General features: G+C 32.5%; 1 protein-coding gene across 1 annotated transcript in view; it reads right to left on the reverse strand.

The window, feature by feature from the left end:
* The window catches only part of LOC127835352 (gamma-aminobutyric acid type B receptor subunit 2-like), a 23609-nt gene extending 4640 nt beyond the window's left edge, over window positions 1–18969 (reverse strand). The window contains exons 1-7 of the mRNA XM_052361734.1: window positions 18866–18969; window positions 18429–18497; window positions 12952–13140; window positions 12372–12468; window positions 10849–10973; window positions 1271–1331; window positions 686–769 (exon numbers count right to left, since the gene is read on the reverse strand). Coding sequence (XP_052217694.1) covers window positions 686–769; window positions 1271–1331; window positions 10849–10973; window positions 12372–12468; window positions 12952–13140; window positions 18429–18497; window positions 18866–18952 — 712 coding nt within the window. The 5' untranslated portion in view covers window positions 18953–18969. The remainder of the gene's footprint in view (window positions 1–685; window positions 770–1270; window positions 1332–10848; window positions 10974–12371; window positions 12469–12951; window positions 13141–18428; window positions 18498–18865) is intronic.
* Window positions 18970–19627: the final 658 nt, after the last annotated feature.

Consider the following 19627-nt stretch of genomic DNA (forward strand, 5'->3'; position numbering starts at 1 on the left):
TCTGACAGGGGCATTGTGATCATGTATTCTTGTAATATATAAGAATTGTGTTGTCTAACAGACGCTGTGCTCATGTTTCACAGTGATCCTTACTGCTTTTGATGTCTGATAGAGGCATTTGGGCAAAAGAGCGAGAATAATGGCATTTATCGCCGTTATCAGAACGATACTATAATTAGAAAATATTCCAATCGGTCAAATGAATTTCATATATCCATTTTATACAAATGTTTAACTCTATATATATTTGTTTGTCTCTCGTATTGGTGTGTTGGTGGTTATGACAGTCACGAAAGGACGACATACAACCCCCAGAACGATACAAATGACGGTAATTAGATGTGTCGCCCTTAAATCGGCAGATTTTCATGTTGGCGACTTCCAAACCAGCCAAAAAGTCAGACCAATCTTTCAAAAATAAGCAACTATACGTTTTTTATACTGATGGTTTTTGATATAATGTTATCAGGAGATTTTCCTTACATTTGCACGCATTGCATATTATCGGTTCAGTTTATGTTGAAAGTCGTACTCATTCATCTATTTAATTTTTTTATCATGCAATGGACAGCTCATGTGAACGATATTACCGCGTATAGCGGTGTTTGTTAACACTATCAATTTTAAGACACATTATAAGATGCATTATAATACACAGAATTACTAAATAAAACACCTTAGTTACCTTTCCAGATGGAATCGTGTGGCACTAACCAATTTAGAGAATCGTTTCTAACATCATAAGATGCAATGTACCTTGTGGAATTCGCTGTGAAAAAAGGGAAGGTATTCGGTTAGATTATACTTCAATTGGTTGTGTTATTGAATCGAGTACGACCATTGTTAAAGCCTGTGAGACAGGTAAGGTTATAACAACAAGTTTAAGTTTAGTTTAAGAACGTGTATTGTATTCATCCGTTTTGAACTGTCGACATGGGAAGTTGTATCATCATAATTAAAAATATGTTACCCATTAACACTAGTAATCGCAACGCTTTCTTCACGAAAATAAAGCTCAATTAAATCTACATCTGACGATACACTACTTAATGTATAACCAGGCCTATCGTATGTCCGTCAAAAGTTCAAATCGTTGAGATGTCAAGGTCTTACGTTTGTTAGGTCATTATTTAATTTCCAAATTGTCTGAATGGCAAGACGACTGTTATTAATATGCCATTGTCCCATTGACCCAAATTAAAATATTTACCGATATATACAAACAAATAGGTAAGCCAACGTATATAACTATGAATAATACCCTTCTTACCAAAATGCTGTTTCATGTACGCGATGCCGAGACGATCGTGTAACTCAAAGGACACCGGCCCCTAGAACAGTGGAAATCTGATTCTAAAAATAAATAAATAATAAGAACCACTGCTAATTCTATTTCTGCTAAAAACATCTAGCTTACCCAAATTGATATGGGACTCATGCGATGCGTATGCATAATTATTCGCCGAATTGTGTGTTATACATGTTTTTCTTTTTCTATAAAGAAGGAATGTAGTTGACACTTGTTTGTAGTTTCATTTTATCGTTCGTCAAAAAGCTGTAACTCTGTTACTCTGGTATCTTCAATACCATTGAGTAATTAAATTGTAATTAAATTGAATGAGTTTTAATTCACTTTTATTATTGTTTGATTTGAGTTACAATGCTATGACGTTATATTTTATTTACACTTAAATGTATTATGAATATTGTTGGGCCACGTGTGAGGTTGAGAGCTCTATAACCCCCTATGCTTTGCATTGACTGTTCCAAGGCGGTGACCCCAGCTTTATTCATATTTTGTGTTTATGCTGGTTTGTATTGTGCTGTTTTGTGCTGTTTTGCACTGTTTGGGCAATCGGTCACTTGCCTTAAATAAAGGACCAGCTAATTGTTTTTAATGAGAATTCAATACTGCTCCAGCAGCTGGAGTTTCACTTCTTTATATAGTTGCATTACGTTAGTTCTTGTACGTTTTTCGCGAGTTTTAATATACGTTGTTATATTATAACTTGTGCTTAAATCGATTGAAATCACATTCAATACGGAAACATATACATTATCATATTAGTATGATATGATATTATATAAGCCAAGGTTGACAGTATTTTTCCGAAAGTTGACAAATTTACTGTCACCCTGTTAGACATGTAATGTTTATTTTATTACACCGAACAAACTATTCAAACATTAACAATTTATAGGAACCAAGAACAATTTTAATATTCAATAATTGTATTTAATTTAAGCAATGAACAACCATTAATATGTTGAGTGGTTCAGATTTTCGGGCCGAGCAAAATGAATTTCGCTTTATTCGGAACCGACCTAGTAATCGATTTATCCCATCAATTTTCTTAGTCGTCAATTATTTCTTAAAAAATATATTACCGAATCAGCTTTTCGTATTTTATTTTCATCACTTGATAACGCAATTTATGACGTACTCGTGTGACGTCATTTCGGTAACGAAACATTTTGGGACAACAATATGGACGTGGTGGTTTTTTAACAATAAAATATTTGTTTAAAGTATCGAACAATTCCAAAAAGTATTTCGGATTGTGTGTTTTTCATGCATAACACCTTAAGGACAGACACTGGAAGTGTATATCGTTTTAACATTATTGTTATTAGCTTTGGATTAAAGTTGCCATTGAGGTAAGCATGTCGTTTATACTAAATTGATTTTTTATGACTCCTGTCAAAGCTTTAATAATGGCATTATTCTACTCTACAGCACCGTTTCAGCTGCAATCGATATTTTGATTATCCAAACACAACGGAAATACAAAACTGCGTACTGCGCATGTGCGATTGGGACAGTATTTTTTTACCATTCCGCACGTGATTGCTAAGGTAGCGGGCGACAGTATTTTTGGACAGTACATTTTTCCCGCTGGTGGCACGTGATTGCTAAGGTAGCGGGCGACAGTATACACTTATTTCATGGATGCGCGGTGAACAGTCAAAACTGTTTCCCAAGGTATCAGGGATGACTTTGGTACTGTTGCACGAGGCCGATAGGCAAACTATTAATTTGATACAAAAGAGATTTAGTTTCTAGGATTCTATATACAATTCTTGTTTGAAACCATTGAGTGTAAGTATTTTTGGAAATATTAAGAACGAGATAATGTACTTTTTCCATTTATTTGTTATTGAAAATATATTCCACTTTGTTTGTCAAGTCGGTATATCAGAATTGATAATTACAGTTTTATACACATTTTGGTTTGGGTTTTGCATAAAAACTATGCTATTCAAATAAGACGATAAAAATGCACATTCTGTATTTGGATTTTTAATGACTTGAAAGTCAGAAAGAGTGATAAAATTCTTATCTGTTCTAATCAACCCTTCATAAAATAAGAAGTTGATCTTTGTGCCAATATAATTCTCTAAAAAAGTTTGTTGTAAAAATGCCCAGAGGTGTTTACAATATCCCTAACAAATCGAATTCCATTGTCATATATGAATTTATTATTTATACTACTAAGTCATATTTAAAAATTGTGATTATAAATTAAAGGCATTGTTAGTATATCTTCACATTTGCAAACAAATTTCTTACTGATTTACATAATGTAGCATGTAAGAATATCTTTCCAAAAACTATTTTTTAATACTTTACAATTTTTCTCAGCATAATCTTTTCCTACATTGATATTTTTTAACATCAAATAGTGAATAAACCAGATACAAACATTTTCCAATGCATAAGACAATTTTTCTTAACCATGTTAGTTTCATAGTTTTTTTTCAAATGCATATACATCTATCATTGATATTCCTCCCTCCTCAAAAGATTAAATAGCAATACTATGCTTAATTTTTGCAGGGCCATTACAGACAAAATTATGGAACATGGTATTAATTTGTTTAAACATTTTCTCTCCTGGGCTAGGAAGGGAGATAAATAATTGAGTAAATAGCAGAAGTAATAATGTTTTAATTACAGTTATTTTCCCTAGGGGGGTTAAACTTCTTCTATTCCAAAAGTGTATAGTATTTTGTAATTTAGTTATTTTATTTGCGAAGTTGATATCTATCATTTTATTTAAATCATCATCAAATAGAATACCTAGAACTTTAAATTGAGTTGTACCACAAACCACAGTTTGTATTTTGTTTTTATGGATTGTGTACTGTACTTTTTGGAGCAAATCCATGTTAAATTTGTTTTGTCATAATTTATTTTCAATCCATAATACAATGCAAAGTAATTAAAAAGATCAGAGAAGCAGTGAGTGAAGCTTCTGTGCCATCTAAAAAAAGTGATGTATCATCAGCAAACTGAGAGATTTTATATAAATTGCTTTCAATTTCAATACCCTTGATAGTATTAGAATGCCGTATTTAAATTGGAAATATTTCAGCGCATAGAATAAAAATCTATGAGCTGATGGGGTCTATTTGTCTGCAACCTTTTTCTATTGTAATGGAGTCTGAAAGGAAGCTATTAATTTGAATTGATATTTTGGTGATGTAGAGGAAGAGGGAAAACATTTTTGTAAATATTACTCAAAATTGAAATGTCAAGTGTTTTTTCGATAAAATCAAACTCAATGGTATCGAACGCCTTTTTAATATCAATGGTCATCAGGGATGTTGTTATATTCTGTATATGTCATTATGTCATATAATAATCTAGTGTTTTCCCCAATTAACCGGCCTTTTATGAATCCTGTTTGATCTTCAGATATCAGTGTATCAAGAACAGTTTTATGTCTGTTGGCTATTGCGCCAGATGCTATTTTATATATAACATTTAAAAGTGTTAAAGTTCTTATTTTTATAGGAAGTGTCTGGATTTATTTTCTTTGGGCAAACATGTAATAATTCCTTGTTTTTGGGTTACTGACATAGATCAGCTGAAAGCATAATTAAGGCTCCTTGCAACAAAATGACCTAAATACTTCCAAAAGTCCATAAAGAATTCAACAGTAAACCCCGGCTTTTATCATATTTTTTAGGTTTTTGAGATTGCTTCTGATGTTAAAAGGCCTTCTTAATATTAATATTACGCATTACTCAGTTAAACAGCGTGAATATTCTTTAAATATTCATGTTTATTATAATTGGCATTAGTATTAATTTTTGTATACAAAACTTGGTAAAACTGTGCAGCTTCTTATACAATATCATTGTTAACAATTTTTTCTACCTGCAATATTTTCGATAAAAGGAATTGTTTTATTAGACGCATACTGTGTTTTAAGGTTGCAGAAATATTTAGAAGGTTTTTCACCCTCTTCAATCCATTTTTCCTTGCTCTAATAGAAGAGCCTTTTATTTTTACATTACGAATATTTTGGAGTTACTGTTGTGATAGATTAGGTTCTGCCATGTTTTCATTTACATGTGTAACATTTTATCAATATTTTCAATTGTATTTAATGCATCACATTCTCTTGGTTTATTGTTATTTTTATTTGTAACTTAAATCTGAGATGGTTTTGCCTCTTATTTCCATTAATAAGGTTTCAAAGAAAAATAGGTCATTTACGACAAACTGTATTTCATTATTATCAAAAGAAGTCAAAGATTCATAATTATAGACATGCAAGGCATATTGCTGTTTTACATATTCTATCTTTTATTGCATACATTTCAAGTATTCCAAACCATTAACCAAGGAATTATTAAACTTCCATAATCCTTTTCCATGTGTTACCTTATCAAAATTTAGTTTTAGAGTAATAGGAGAGTGGTATGATTTATAACTTATTTTAGTTTCGGAAATGTGATATATACTTATTGGTGGCTAGAAAGAAATCCCGCCTGGCTTGTTGGAGTGTGTTTAACTGCTTCTCATCTCCATTTATAAACCTAAATGTATCTACAAGACTTCTATCATTGGCTACAAAAGATAACAGTTCCCTAGACTTTGTATTATTACTCAATGATTTATAATTTGTATAGTCGATGTTCCCATCCAGCACAACGTCAACATTCCACATAACATAATAGAAGTCATTTCCTATTGCATCAATAATATTAAAAAATTTATAAAAAAAATAGAGGAGTATCAGTGTCCATGCAGTTAACATAATGTATATCTGTGAGTTTCAATTGTAAGATCTAATATGAAGTTATTCCCGGATGTACCTCTTTCTATGGAATGAATTTTAACAGGTAATTTAGTTTTAAATAAAATACCTATTCCTCTAGAGTTATAGGTGCCAAAACTAAAATAGCACTCCCCATCCCATTGCGAATAGATCAATTTTTCCATTGATGGTGTAAAATGACAATCTAGTAAACAATAAATGTCGGAATTCATAGATTTCAAAAAGTCAAAAACATCTTTTTTAGTTGTCATTTATTCCACGGCAATTGTAAGAAATGACTTTTACATGATTTATAATAAATTTAAGTGATTAAATTAAATTTAAATTTAAATTTTCATTTGAAATGCCATTCGTAAACAGCACAATCTCACATGTGCATTCAATTACACTTGCAATCAGTATTTTGAGCATCAAGCAGTGCACTTTCCTTCGTCAAAACATGAAAAATCAAACAAAACCACAAAAACAACAACAATAAACACACAGAAAAAGAAAACAAACACAAAAAAGAACAAAAAAAATGTAGAAACTACAATCAAAAGAACAGGTATTTAAACAATAAGCTGCAAATGCTTATTACAACAATACTCATCTACTTGTAGACTAACAATTATTAGACTACTAGTAGTAATAATTAGAAATTTAAACTTATATTAATGCATTTTAAATGATTCCGAATTTTTTTCACAAATCAAAATATTCATTTGGATGATAAAATACTCACAATAACCTAAAGTTTATTCTCAAGCAATGTTTACATGGCTATGCTTCAAAAATAACACTATATAGTGTAGCTATGTTTAATCAAAATATAGAAACGGGGTCACTTTATGGTAAAAAACCCCATTTCAAATATAGTTAGTAGACAATGTTAAAAAAACTAGATCATGTTTATATGCAGAGTATGTCATAGCGCAGGCTATACACTATAGTTTTGTATGCATAATTGTTTGAAATATATTATGTAAATGTACGATGCATACAGTTTGCATATATTTTATGTATATCAAATTAGATTGTTATATACTGTTTTGTCATAAAATAGACAAATATGTGGTTGTTTTCTTTTATCTATTTTTGAATAATACCACAAATATTCATTATGAGAATACATATATCTAGAAATATGTGTAAATGTACCTGTAAAAAGGGAAAAAACATTATACAACTATGATATATTGAGCACTTTACTTCAAGATCGGACCTCTGATAATGGAAAGTGACAGTAGCATGACAACAAAGTGTACTTTCTGTCATCAATGAAAATAAACTTGTATCATGTGTTTTTATAGTTTTGAGAACAGACTGAGCAGAAAAAAACATAACAACAGGCGTTTGATAATGGAAAGGAACAGCAGCGTAACAGCATAGTGTAGCTTTCGTTATCAATAAAAACCAACAAGTATTATGTGTCTTTCTATGTAACTGTGACAGCATACTGGACGAAAAAACAAGACAAACAAGAGATGTGTTTGTCAGTAACACAATGCCTACTTCTGCGCCGCTTTGAAGCCATATATTTGACCTTGAATGATGACCTTGACCTTGCATCACTCAAAATGTGCAGCCCCATGAAATAAACGTGCATGCCTAATATTAAGTTGCAATCTTCAATATTGCAAAAGTTATGGGCAATATTAAAGTTTTCAGACGGACGGACGGAATGACTGACGGACGGACAGACAGACGGACGGAATGACGGACAATGCATTGACTATATGCCACCTTTTGGGGGCATAAACACGTTATGGCGAATGTTAAAGTTTATGGACGGACAGATAGATGCCATATATTTGACCTTTGACCTTGAAGGATGACCTTGACATTTGACCTTTCGAAATGTGCAGATCCAAGAGATACAAGAGATATATATGCATGTCAAATATCAAGTTGCTATCTTCAATATTAAAACAGTTATGGCAAATGTTAAAGTTTTCGGACGGACATACGCCATATATTTGACATTTTACCTTGAAGGATGACCTTGACCTTCACCTTTCACCACTCAAAATGTGCAGCTCTATGAGATACACATGCATGCCAAATATCAAGTTGTTATCTTCAATTTTGAAAAAAAGTTATGGCCAATGTGATAGTTTTCAGACGGACGGACAGACGCCATATGACCTTGAAGGATGACATTGACTTTTACCGTTTACCCTTCAAAATGTTCAGCTTCATGAGATACAAATACAAGCCAAATATCAAGTTGCTATGTTCAATATTGAAAAAGTTATGGCCATTAAAGTTTTCGGACGGACGGACGGACCTACTGACTGACGGACAGTTCAACTGCTATATGCCACTCTACCGGGGGCATAAAAATAACAACAACAGACTTCTGATAATGGAGAGGAACAAACCGCATAGCAAACTACAGTAGTTGTTGTTATAAAAAGTAGTATCATGTGTCTTTTTAATCGTGATAATAGATTAAAAGGAATACCAGCATTACCACCTACATGTACTGAAGCTTCTGTTATTTAAAAAAAACACTAAACAATACATATTTACACTCATAAAAAATTTACAAAAATACAATGTAGTTACTCACCATTGTCGTCTGTCTTGTTCTTGTTACTTGTAGCCCATTAGCAGTGTGACAAGGTTACAGTAGCACAAATAACATGCACTTCACTTAGCACAAATAACATGCACTTCACTGTCAGATTCATAGATACACAGTTTACACAAACTTCAGCAGTCTCAATGTCACGTTTGATTCACTTTGAAAGTGCTTACATCCGCTTGGCTCGATGTTCCTGGATGATTAAGTCAATATTGTCATACAGGTCAAATCTAATTATCTCCTTTCTCTTGGTTTGGGCGAAGATCGAACCATTATAAAACCAGGTAGACTCTATCTCCTTGTGGAGTTAAAGGCGATTCATAAGGCCTGCGTTGATGGTTGTGACGTCATATACAAGTCGGTGGCCAGCTTATTACCTCTCTTTGCGCTTCCTATTTACAATGCTTGTATCATGGTTATTTATGAGTTTGATCAGAACATGTCTTATTTGTCCTCTTTTAGCAGGGATCCGGTGGAGTGCCACAATCTGGTCAGGTACAATGTCAATGTCTTTGAAGTTAGATGTTATTTTAGTTGTAAGAATTGCAATGCTTATATTTATATCTTCTTTAACGTCAATGACCTGTTGTTTTTTTTTCTGGAGTATTGTTCGGTATGATTTGATTTTTTGCTGTTCTCGTCTGTTAACCTGATGTTGGTGATGATCTTTTCTTTTAACGCTTCTATTTCAATTGTGTGTTCGTTCATCATCTTTTCTTGTTTTTCTCTGATTGTCTCATTTTCAAATTCATTTTTTTTGTTGGTATGTGAGATCCTTAGTATTTTTTAATGATATTTTCTGTTACATGGATGCGTTTGTTTTCAATTTATGTCTTGGTGTTGTGTTTCATTTTGATCAGCAAATCTTCATATGGTTTTTCCATTTCACTCATAATTCTAGTTACGGTGTTTGTAATCAGGTTTTTAATATCTTCTTTCTTAAGAATGTGTTTTATTTCATCGCGAAGACCTGACAATGAAAGGTACAAAGAATCAAGTAGTGATCTGATTAATTATGTTTCATCCATAGTTTCATTGTTGAGCTCAGAGTTGTTCCTCTTTGGTCGATCACTCCCCTTTGCAGGCATTTTTCCAGGTGTTGGTATTCTGAGGTTTTTGAGGAGTCTTTAGCACTCATCATCAATCTAGTCAGATTTGTTTTATTTATCCACTTGATTTTATAAGTGGACACCACCGGTCAATAATTATGTTCAGCAGCTCTTATATAGAGGTAGCACTGTTTGTTTTATACTGTTGACACAAGCCTATAAATCAGTCCAAATTTAACAGTACTTGCTGCACACACTCTAATCCAGCATTGTAATCCAGTTATTGGTCCTCCCAATTTTATACTGAGTTGTTTGCAAAAGCTTTTTTTATGTCTCAATATTTACAAAAACAATTCATTTACTTATTTCAGAGCTTTTTTTTCTTTTTGTCAACAATAAAACTTATTCCATTGTAAAGTTGAAATCATTCCTCATTTTCTCAATAAAAATATATATTATATAGTATTATTATAAAATACATATTAAAAATAAATATTCTCAAAAAGTCCATCACTATTTTGCAGAGTATTTTGCAATAAACTCAAGAGCTCAAACTTTGTGAGCCATCACCTCTGAAAACCTGTTTTTTATGTTTTTTTTTATATATATTTATTCATTTAGGTCGGCGTCAACACTACTATGTACTATTACTACTACTACTTAAAATATGTGTCCTCTAATTGTAATAATTTCTTTTTTAAATCATAATCATATATTGTATAAGCAATGAATAATATCATTGATAAAAGGAATAAACACAAGTAAAAGTATTTATTATCATTCAAGAAATGTCGAAATGGAGTGTATATTCATCATATTTCAAAGGCCATTACACCAAACAGGTTTAGGTAATGTGTATAAAGCCGTCACATCACATGTAAATGTGTATAAAGCCGTAAAATTGCCAATTAATGTGTATAAAGCCGTCACATCGCCAATGTAATATCAGGGATACGGGTAAGCGAACGAAAAAGTCGCCAATTAAAACACTTAAACTTATATATTTAACATGCTTGACATACGAACAAGTATACAAAAGAAACAAGGAAAACCCTGCAAATCGTGTTTCAAATTGTCCTTACCGTCAAAAACGATCATTTATATGCATATAAGAGGAAAATTAAATAATTCACCCAATTAACACAGAACCAGTCTTTACCGAGACGCCAAGAAACGCGACATCGTCCATTCCTTTCATGATGGCAGCAAGATGTTGTTCACTATAAGAGTAGTTACTCAGGGACAGTCCCTCCTCATGAAGGTATTCAATACTGTTGTTGAGACCTAAAAATATTCATACACCGTTTAATGTAACTTTGTTTGATTGTTGGATGTAAATAAAAATATGTTATTGTTAAATAGCTGCATGAGAATTTTAACAAATATGGCCATTGATATCGAGTACCAATGTTGTGAGCAATTATAGCGTTCAAGTTAACTCCAAAAACGCTAAAAGGAGAGCAATTCTAGTTATCTTCCACTTCTTTATCAACAGAAATCCAATTATTAACATCATATGACAAAAATGGGATAACCGCTTAGAATGTTGATTTTAATAACCAAGGGTTTTAACCGGTTTGAGAGCTAAATACACCTCACACCTTCTATTAAACTTATCACAAATCAAACGCGTGTCTGCAACGATCGCAATCACATGAACCAATGTGGATAGCAAATGAAAACAAAATGAGACGTGTGAATCGATCACTAGTGCCGTAAGCAAAGGACATCTATTACAATAAGGGATATTTTTACGAAGTAATATCTATACAAAAATGTGGTATAACTTAAACATATATTTCGCTATATATTTAGCTATGATTCTACAGAACATTTTTTAAACGAACTAGTTGAAAGTTAGATATTAAACATGTTTTATCCATCACAAACAAAAAACTACTGCTTACAGCTATTTTCAATATAGCCTGTGTCTAATAAGTTGTTGATCCCAGCTTGAATCATTTTAATAATGTTTTGTTTGATTGTATCGTTAAATATTGGCGACAGTACACTCAATAGTTACTCGTCTGATGATCTTTCTGGAGTTTCAGTATTCCTATATTCATTTGACTTTTATATGTTTAACATGATCGTTGATATATTTATTTGTGTAAATAAATGTTTTGAAATCGCGGCAATATGTTGGTATAAACTCCCCTTCGAACGTGATTTACCTCTAACATTTTAATCTTGATTTCAAGGGGCCATTACTATCAAAGTGTCGGTTTGACAAATATAAAAACTAAATAACATTTTTACATATTATAGTCAAAATAAAGACGGGGAAATAACGTGATAGTCATGATCATCACGTCTATGCCGATAAAAGGTATTTTTTCGCCGTTTTATACCCTTAATTACTATTTTTAAATGCCGCTCAGTCGGTAAAAAGGGGCTTAGCGTTTATATCGTAATTATATTCGCTTTTTATCTCGATTTTACTCGCTAAGAAATTTCGTAGTCGATATATACAACGGATATTATAACAAAAAAAATTCACGCTTATCACATTTTTGCTGATATGGCTGTAAAGTGAGCAGCATTTAGAAAATTAATACCAGTAATGAAGGGTATAAAACAGATAAAAATATCTGCATAGATGTTGCCATCTTGACTATCATGTGATTTCCCACTTTGCTATAATCAATTGTGTATCCGATAACAGTTGCCGAACGAACCTACCGAGAGCAAGTGCCCATGCCGTATCCAACACCAATGGTACGTAATCATCCCAGCCGCCTAATACGTCATAACTCCATGCCAACTCTTCTTCTGAAGTCTGGTGAAAACAGAACCGTTGGAAGTCATAATAATTTAAAACATGAATTAAAATTGCATGAATATTTTCCTGAAACGGTTGCTTATTAATATATTTTTATAGTTATATGCTAATTCAAATTGTGTTTTCTGTAGTTTGCTTAAGTGTGTTATCACATATAGTTGTAAATAATTAATGATTCATTCTCTCTCACACATTTTGTAACGATATTTCTTTTGTGGTGAAAACAAGCGAAAAACACGCGAATATTGTTTTGACAAATATTACATTGTTTTGTATCGTTAGCCCAAAATTCGAATAAACAGTTTAAATACATAAAAGGACAAGACTAATGGAATATCAAAATATAAGTTAAAAAGATCACAGTTGCATAACATTGTACATAAATATTATAAGACTTATGTAGTATCACAGTATAAATCAATAAAAGATCGCAATATTTATGTATCAATCTTCCTCGGAGCTTTGAGGATATACACATACCCGTCCGGTTATAGTTGGCTCGGGAGATGAACTAATTATCAGCATATTGCTCAAGTACAGTCCAAAGAAATGACCGTTGACATCGATTTGATACTGCTCAGGTAAGCAATCCTTATATTTCCATTCATCAATCAATCTGTTAAAAAAGATCCACACGTACCGCTGTCCGTATAATCCTTGCTTGAAGGCCTGGAATAAAAAGGGCGTCAAATCCATACGTATCACTAGCTTTATAAGGGTTATGTACAGGCCTGAAATAAATACCAGAAGACAAAATTAAACTAGTTGCGTTGCAATATTTCTTTGTAAAATTATTTAAATACCAATTAACTTACATAGACCTTAGCTCTGTTATTCAATGTCCATACATAGAATTATCCATTTCTTTGTTATTGAGCAATATAAAACCATGGAGCTTGTGAATTTCATTGTTAATGAGCAATAAAAAACCACGGAGCTCTCGCTCTTTTTCTTTTTGTATTAAATCATACGTTAAGACAAGTAATGTAAGTAGGGTTTCGTGTATACTGTGTAGTAACACGTATAGAAAATCAATGTTAACACAAAATGTAATGTGCATATTCTCTTTCTGAGTTATTTGATAGTCATACTGGTGTGAAACAAGGTGTGCCTTTATCACCAATATTATTTATATTGTTTGTTTACGATTTATATATAACTATAACTATAACTATAACTATATATATATATATATATATATATATATATATATATATATATATATATATATATATATATATATATATATATATATATATATATATATATATATTCTACTTAATATGTAAATGTCGACAACATAACATTATCCACGTTGTTATTAGCTGACGATACATCTTAATTCTTTTACTCAGCAACGGGACTCGAGCGTCTTTTAGATGGGTTGCATGAATATTGCTACGAATGGGGCATATCTGTGAACACCAGCAAGACTGTTAATATAGTTTTTAATAAGGGCAATATAAATTAAAATATTGATATTCAATATATGGATATTAAACTCGAGGTAGAACATAAGTTTACTTATTTTGGTATAACATTGTCCTCAAACGGCACTTTTTTCAACTGCAGGACGCCTTATCGAAACAAGCATCAGGAGCAATATTTTCTCTGAAATAACTCTTTTCTAAAATTTAATTCAGTATTGTTGATGCAATACGACTTTTGATATAACTTAACCAATATCGACCTGTTCTGAGATTTGGTGATTCCATCCCAGCCCCGACATAAAGTCCATTTAACATTTCTAAAACACACACTGTCTTTTATACAACAAACTTCGTCCGCGGCAGTGTATCGCGTGGTGGATAGTTTACTTTTAAAGTATATGAGCAAGATGCGGATCATTCAATTTGGTTTCAAATAAAGGGAGTCCAGAATCCATATTTTAAGGTATTGTTGCAATATACTAGAGTATTTGATTAACAAACCCACGGATATTTGTGGAACATATTTGTTGCATTATGTTTTTACTGAAAGTAAATTGTTTATGACGTATTGTGGATTTGCTAATGACCTTATATTAGGCATTCACCTAACATTTTAGTAGGGTTCACTCAAAATGTAAGGCGTTGTTGTGACTGATACTTCATTTTTTCACAGCCGCATGGCTATATTGCAAAGTGTATATCCATGCAAGTATGAATCACAAAATAAATAAAATAAGATATTGCAAGTCCAGCAAAAGTTAAATTTGTGCACTTAGATAAGTGCCTCTGTAACGTTGCATTGGATACAAAAACATTGTTTACGCCCCATCTTGTTATAATAAAAATATATTAAAACCAGTAACATTTATTTTTTGTCAAATTGTTCACGGTATACTCTAAAATAGTAAGACAGTTTTTGTAATTTGACCGTACTCCTACCGGATATGCAGTGATCAGTAATGGTCCTTTTTATGGTGTACGAACTGGTCTAGAAGTCTGAATCGTTTCATACGTTTTATGGTGTACGAAAAGGTCCAAAAGTCTAAACCGCATGATATGATCGTATCAGACGGTTTAGTTAAAACCGTATCATATATGGTGTACGGATAGGTCCAAAAGTCTGAATCGTATCATAAGGTTTGGCTAGAACAATATGGTGTACGGACAGGTTCAAAAGTAGTGTGTACATATAGGTCCAAAAGTCAGATTCGTATCATACCATCGTATCAGACGGTTTAGCTAAATCCGTATCATACTATTTTGCGACTATAAATATGGTATACGGATAGTTCCAAAAGTCGTATTGGTATCAGACCATCGTATCAGACATTTTAGCTAAAACCGTATCATAAGGTTTTGCGACCATAAATATGAAATACGGATAGGTTCAAAAGTCGGATGTGTATCAAACCATTGTATCAGACGGTTTAACTAGAACCGTATCAGACGGCTTTGGGGTCATAAACCGTTTGATACGATCGTATCAGACGGTTTTGATTTTGAACCGATTGCACGCTTAACTGTTTGATGCGAAACCGTATGATATGATTAGTATCAGACGGTTTACGATTAGTATCATACGGTTTATCGTAAACAGTTTACACTGAAAAAATCTATTTTTAGATCAGATTGGCTGATTGGACACGATACGATTCGTATCATACGGTTTCGAATCATACGGTTTAGCGGTTGAACCGGTCCAAAAGTCTTAAAAGCGTATCATACGGTTTAAAGCGTACCATACAGTTTATAAACCGTCTGATACGGTTCTAACTAAACTGTCTGATACGAATACAACTTTTGGACCTATCCGTATCCCATACATAAACCGTCTGATAGGATTGTATCAGACGGTTTTGAATTTTTTACCGATTGTACGCTTAACTGATTGATTCGAAACCGTATGATACGATTCGTATCAGACGGTTTACAATTTTTATCATATGGTGTACGGATAGGTCCAAAAGTCGTATTCGTATCATACGGTTTAGTTAGAACCGTATCATACGGTTTGGTTAGAACCGTATCATACGGTTTAGTTAGAACCGTATCATACGGTTTATAAACCGTAGGATACGTTTTTAATACTTTTGGACATGTTCGTACGTTAAACTGTACTATTTGTAACCGTATTATATGAAGAGTATCAGACGGTTTATTATGGGATATTGAAAGGTCCAAAAGTCGTATTCGTATCATACCATCGTATCAGACGGTTTAGCTAGAACTGTATCAGACGGTTTTGGGGTCATAAACCGTCTGATACGATCATATCAAATGGTTTTGACTTATGGACCAATTGTACGCTTAACTGTTTGATGCCAACCCGTATGATACAATTTGTATCAGACGGTTTACGATTCGTTTCATACGGTTTTGCATAAACCGTACCATACGGTTTACACTGAATAAATCTATAAATTGGCTGATTTTACATTGAAAAATACCCGCCATAACGCGTCTGATACGATTCGTATTATACGGATTCGAATCATACGGTTTAACGTATGAAGCGGTCCAAATGTCTTGAAAGCGTATCATACGGTTTAAAGCGTATCATACAATTTATAAACCGTCTGATACGGTTCTAACTACGTTAAACCGTATGATACAAATCGAACACCGTCTGATACGAATTGCATCATACGGTTTCGTATCAAACAGTTAAGCGTACAGTCAGTCCAAAAGTCAAAACCGTCTGATACGAAATGCATGATACGACTCCGACTTTTGGACCTATCCGCATGCCATATTATGACGGGTATTATTCAATGTCCAATCAACCAATTTGTTAATTTATTCAGTGTTAAGCGAATGATACGGTTTACGCTAAACCGTATGATAGGAATCGTAAACCGTCTGATACGAATCGTATCATACGGTTTCGCATCAAACAGTTAAGCGTACAATCGGTCCAAAAGTCAAAACCGTCTGATACGATCGTATCAGACGGTTTATGACCCCAAAACCATCTGATACGGTTCTTGCTAAACCGTCTGATACGATGGTATGATAATATGGTGAACGGATAGGTCCAAAGGTCGTATTTTTATCATACGGTTTAGCTAGAACCGGTTCGTACACCATACCTTTTTAGTTAAACTAATAAGCCTTGTAAAGCTTTACAAGCTTTATTCTGTTTTTGTATCCATTTTCAAACAAATAACCTATTTCTGCTTTTATAATAGCAATATGTATAGGGAATCATAGCAGGACAATTAGAAATGTGTATTGTGTATTGCTTAGGACAATAATTCCCATTTTATAAATAAAAAAGAATGCCTCATATAGCCTGATGGAAAAAACATTTCTGTTCTCGGCTCAAAAATATGTTCTTGCATTGAACTCATAATGTTCCTACATAAAATAATACATAAAGGATGTACAAATTATCGCAGAAGAATACTTACAGAGCATTGTTCGATGTTTCATGTCTGGGTTTTATAAAGATCATTCGACAAACGGAACTATTGATTAAATGCAAACATTGATTGATTATTACGTTATTTAGGGGACATCATATAAAGAATATTTGTTCGTGTTTGTGTAAGATCGTTTTTTATTTTACGAGTGATTATATAAAATACATTTTTACGAGTGGCGCAGCCACGAGTGAAAATATTTTTTTTTCTATGATCACGAGTGAAATAACAAACGATCTTACACTGCCAGGAACAAATTTTCTGTTTCTTTTATGCCCCTTTTTCAAGAAAATAATTAATAGCTGTTTCATTTATGCTGAATAGTTACCCTTTTTCGGAGTTTCTCACGTGGCATGGTTTAATACATTTCAAAACACAAAATTACGTCATTAGTGTGACGAAATGACGTCATTTTACCAGCGAAATTCTCCAGTTAAACTATTTTACAATGTAAATCAACGGTGAAAAAGGTAAAAATAAAAATAAAATTAGTTGGATTCGGTGGAATGACGATTTCAAATCACTCGTGATTATAGAAAATATATATACAATAGTTTCTGATAATCTAAAAATAGAGAAAGTAGTTCCGAAAAACTGTTCTTTTCACCGGTGAAAATAACAATTTGTTATTTTTACTGCTGTTATTTCACTGCAGAAATGTCTTATTTTATCATAAGGTATAAAAGAAAAAAGTTACTTCATGTATGTTACGGTCAAAGTAATGTTCTTCTTATAACATTAAACAAAACTGTCACTTAAGAAAATAATCAATACAAATATTGAAGATCATCCAAACTCCAACGTATTGAAAAAGAGCCATGTATATATGGGTTTGTTATATGAACTGTATAAAATACCATTATGCGCTTGCATTACAAAAAGAGGAGCGTCACACAAGAAAAGGGCATAATATTTTAGTATTGGGATTAATTTAACCGTAAGGGTATTGTTTTACACCCATATAGCAAGGAATTTGTACAGTTAAACATGCTTACATTATTATTCACTATACATTATGGTTTAATATAGCTACTGCATGATGAGCGATAACAATTTGCATCTTTTAAATATGAATAAAAATAGTCGATATAATATGTAAACTTACCTCACAAATTATTTCAGTCCAAGTGTATGAATCCAGAAAAGATCCAAAAATGATCCTGACATCGAAAGTCTGAAAAAGAACACAATGAGGCTTTCAGTTTCTGAAGTTCAGTTTAACCAACATATTAATCAAAAGACAAAGACTTACAAAACGTACAAGTATTGTTTATTTCATTTAAAATAAATGCAAACGAATTAATATTTAAAGCTGAGCTTAAGCGAAAATGCAAAAATAACAACATAAAACCAAGTCCAGTTATTTAAAAGTACAGTAAACACATTTTTTTTCTTTGTGCTATCATACAATTGCATTGCCTTCGGTCAGTGCTTTTGGTGTTTCGTATGAACAAACAAATACGCGTTTCAAGAAGCAATGGTTTTTAAAAATTACATACGACAATATTTGAGTTAGGCTGGATATTTTATTGCTTGTTTTACCTTTATAGTTGTAATAATATTAGGAATGTCTTTAGTGTTTCCGACAACAGCCTTTGTGACCAGTGTTATGTGGTTGTATTGCATCATGAAATGGAAATTGTCAATGTGCTGCAAAAAGAAAATGATAATTTTCAACGTGTTAAAATGCAAATCAGCTTGTTCATTGGTCAGGAGAGAGAAGCAGTGGGGCGAATGCGTATTACATTGTTTGGTAAGATTAAGAAAAATGATAGTGCTCCGTTTGTCACCAGTGTAATTAGAGAAAGCAATGAGCTTATTTATTAGTATGTAAATGAAAGCAAATATCTACGATCTTATTTTTTTCTACACAGGATAAAACATCCGAAACTAGAATAAGCAATGCAAAGGATAATTTGCCGGAAAGTGAACATAATAAATGTTGTATTCAATAGCACAGATTGTTCTGCTGTATAGAAGAAAACTCCTTCTAGTAAACACTATATGTACTCTGTTGGGCTATCGTCATCAGTCGGCGCAGATTATTTCATACTACACATTGACATTTAGGGTATACAACAAATACGAGTCTGTATCGTGAATGTTATATTGCTTCTCATAAACTGATCTGATGTTAGCTTTACGTGATTACTGGTACTTTACAGATTTATCTTTAATTTATTGTAGTTTACATTGCTTTTTTAGTATAATGTTTGTTTAAAACTGCGAGAGTAATTCATTAACATGGAAATCATGTATACTTTCTGTAAGAAGGAAATCAGCATTAGTAAATCAATGAATATT

This window comes from Dreissena polymorpha, chromosome 6 (assembly GCF_020536995.1).
Source record: "Dreissena polymorpha isolate Duluth1 chromosome 6, UMN_Dpol_1.0, whole genome shotgun sequence".
NCBI lineage: Eukaryota > Metazoa > Mollusca > Bivalvia > Myida > Dreissenidae > Dreissena > Dreissena polymorpha.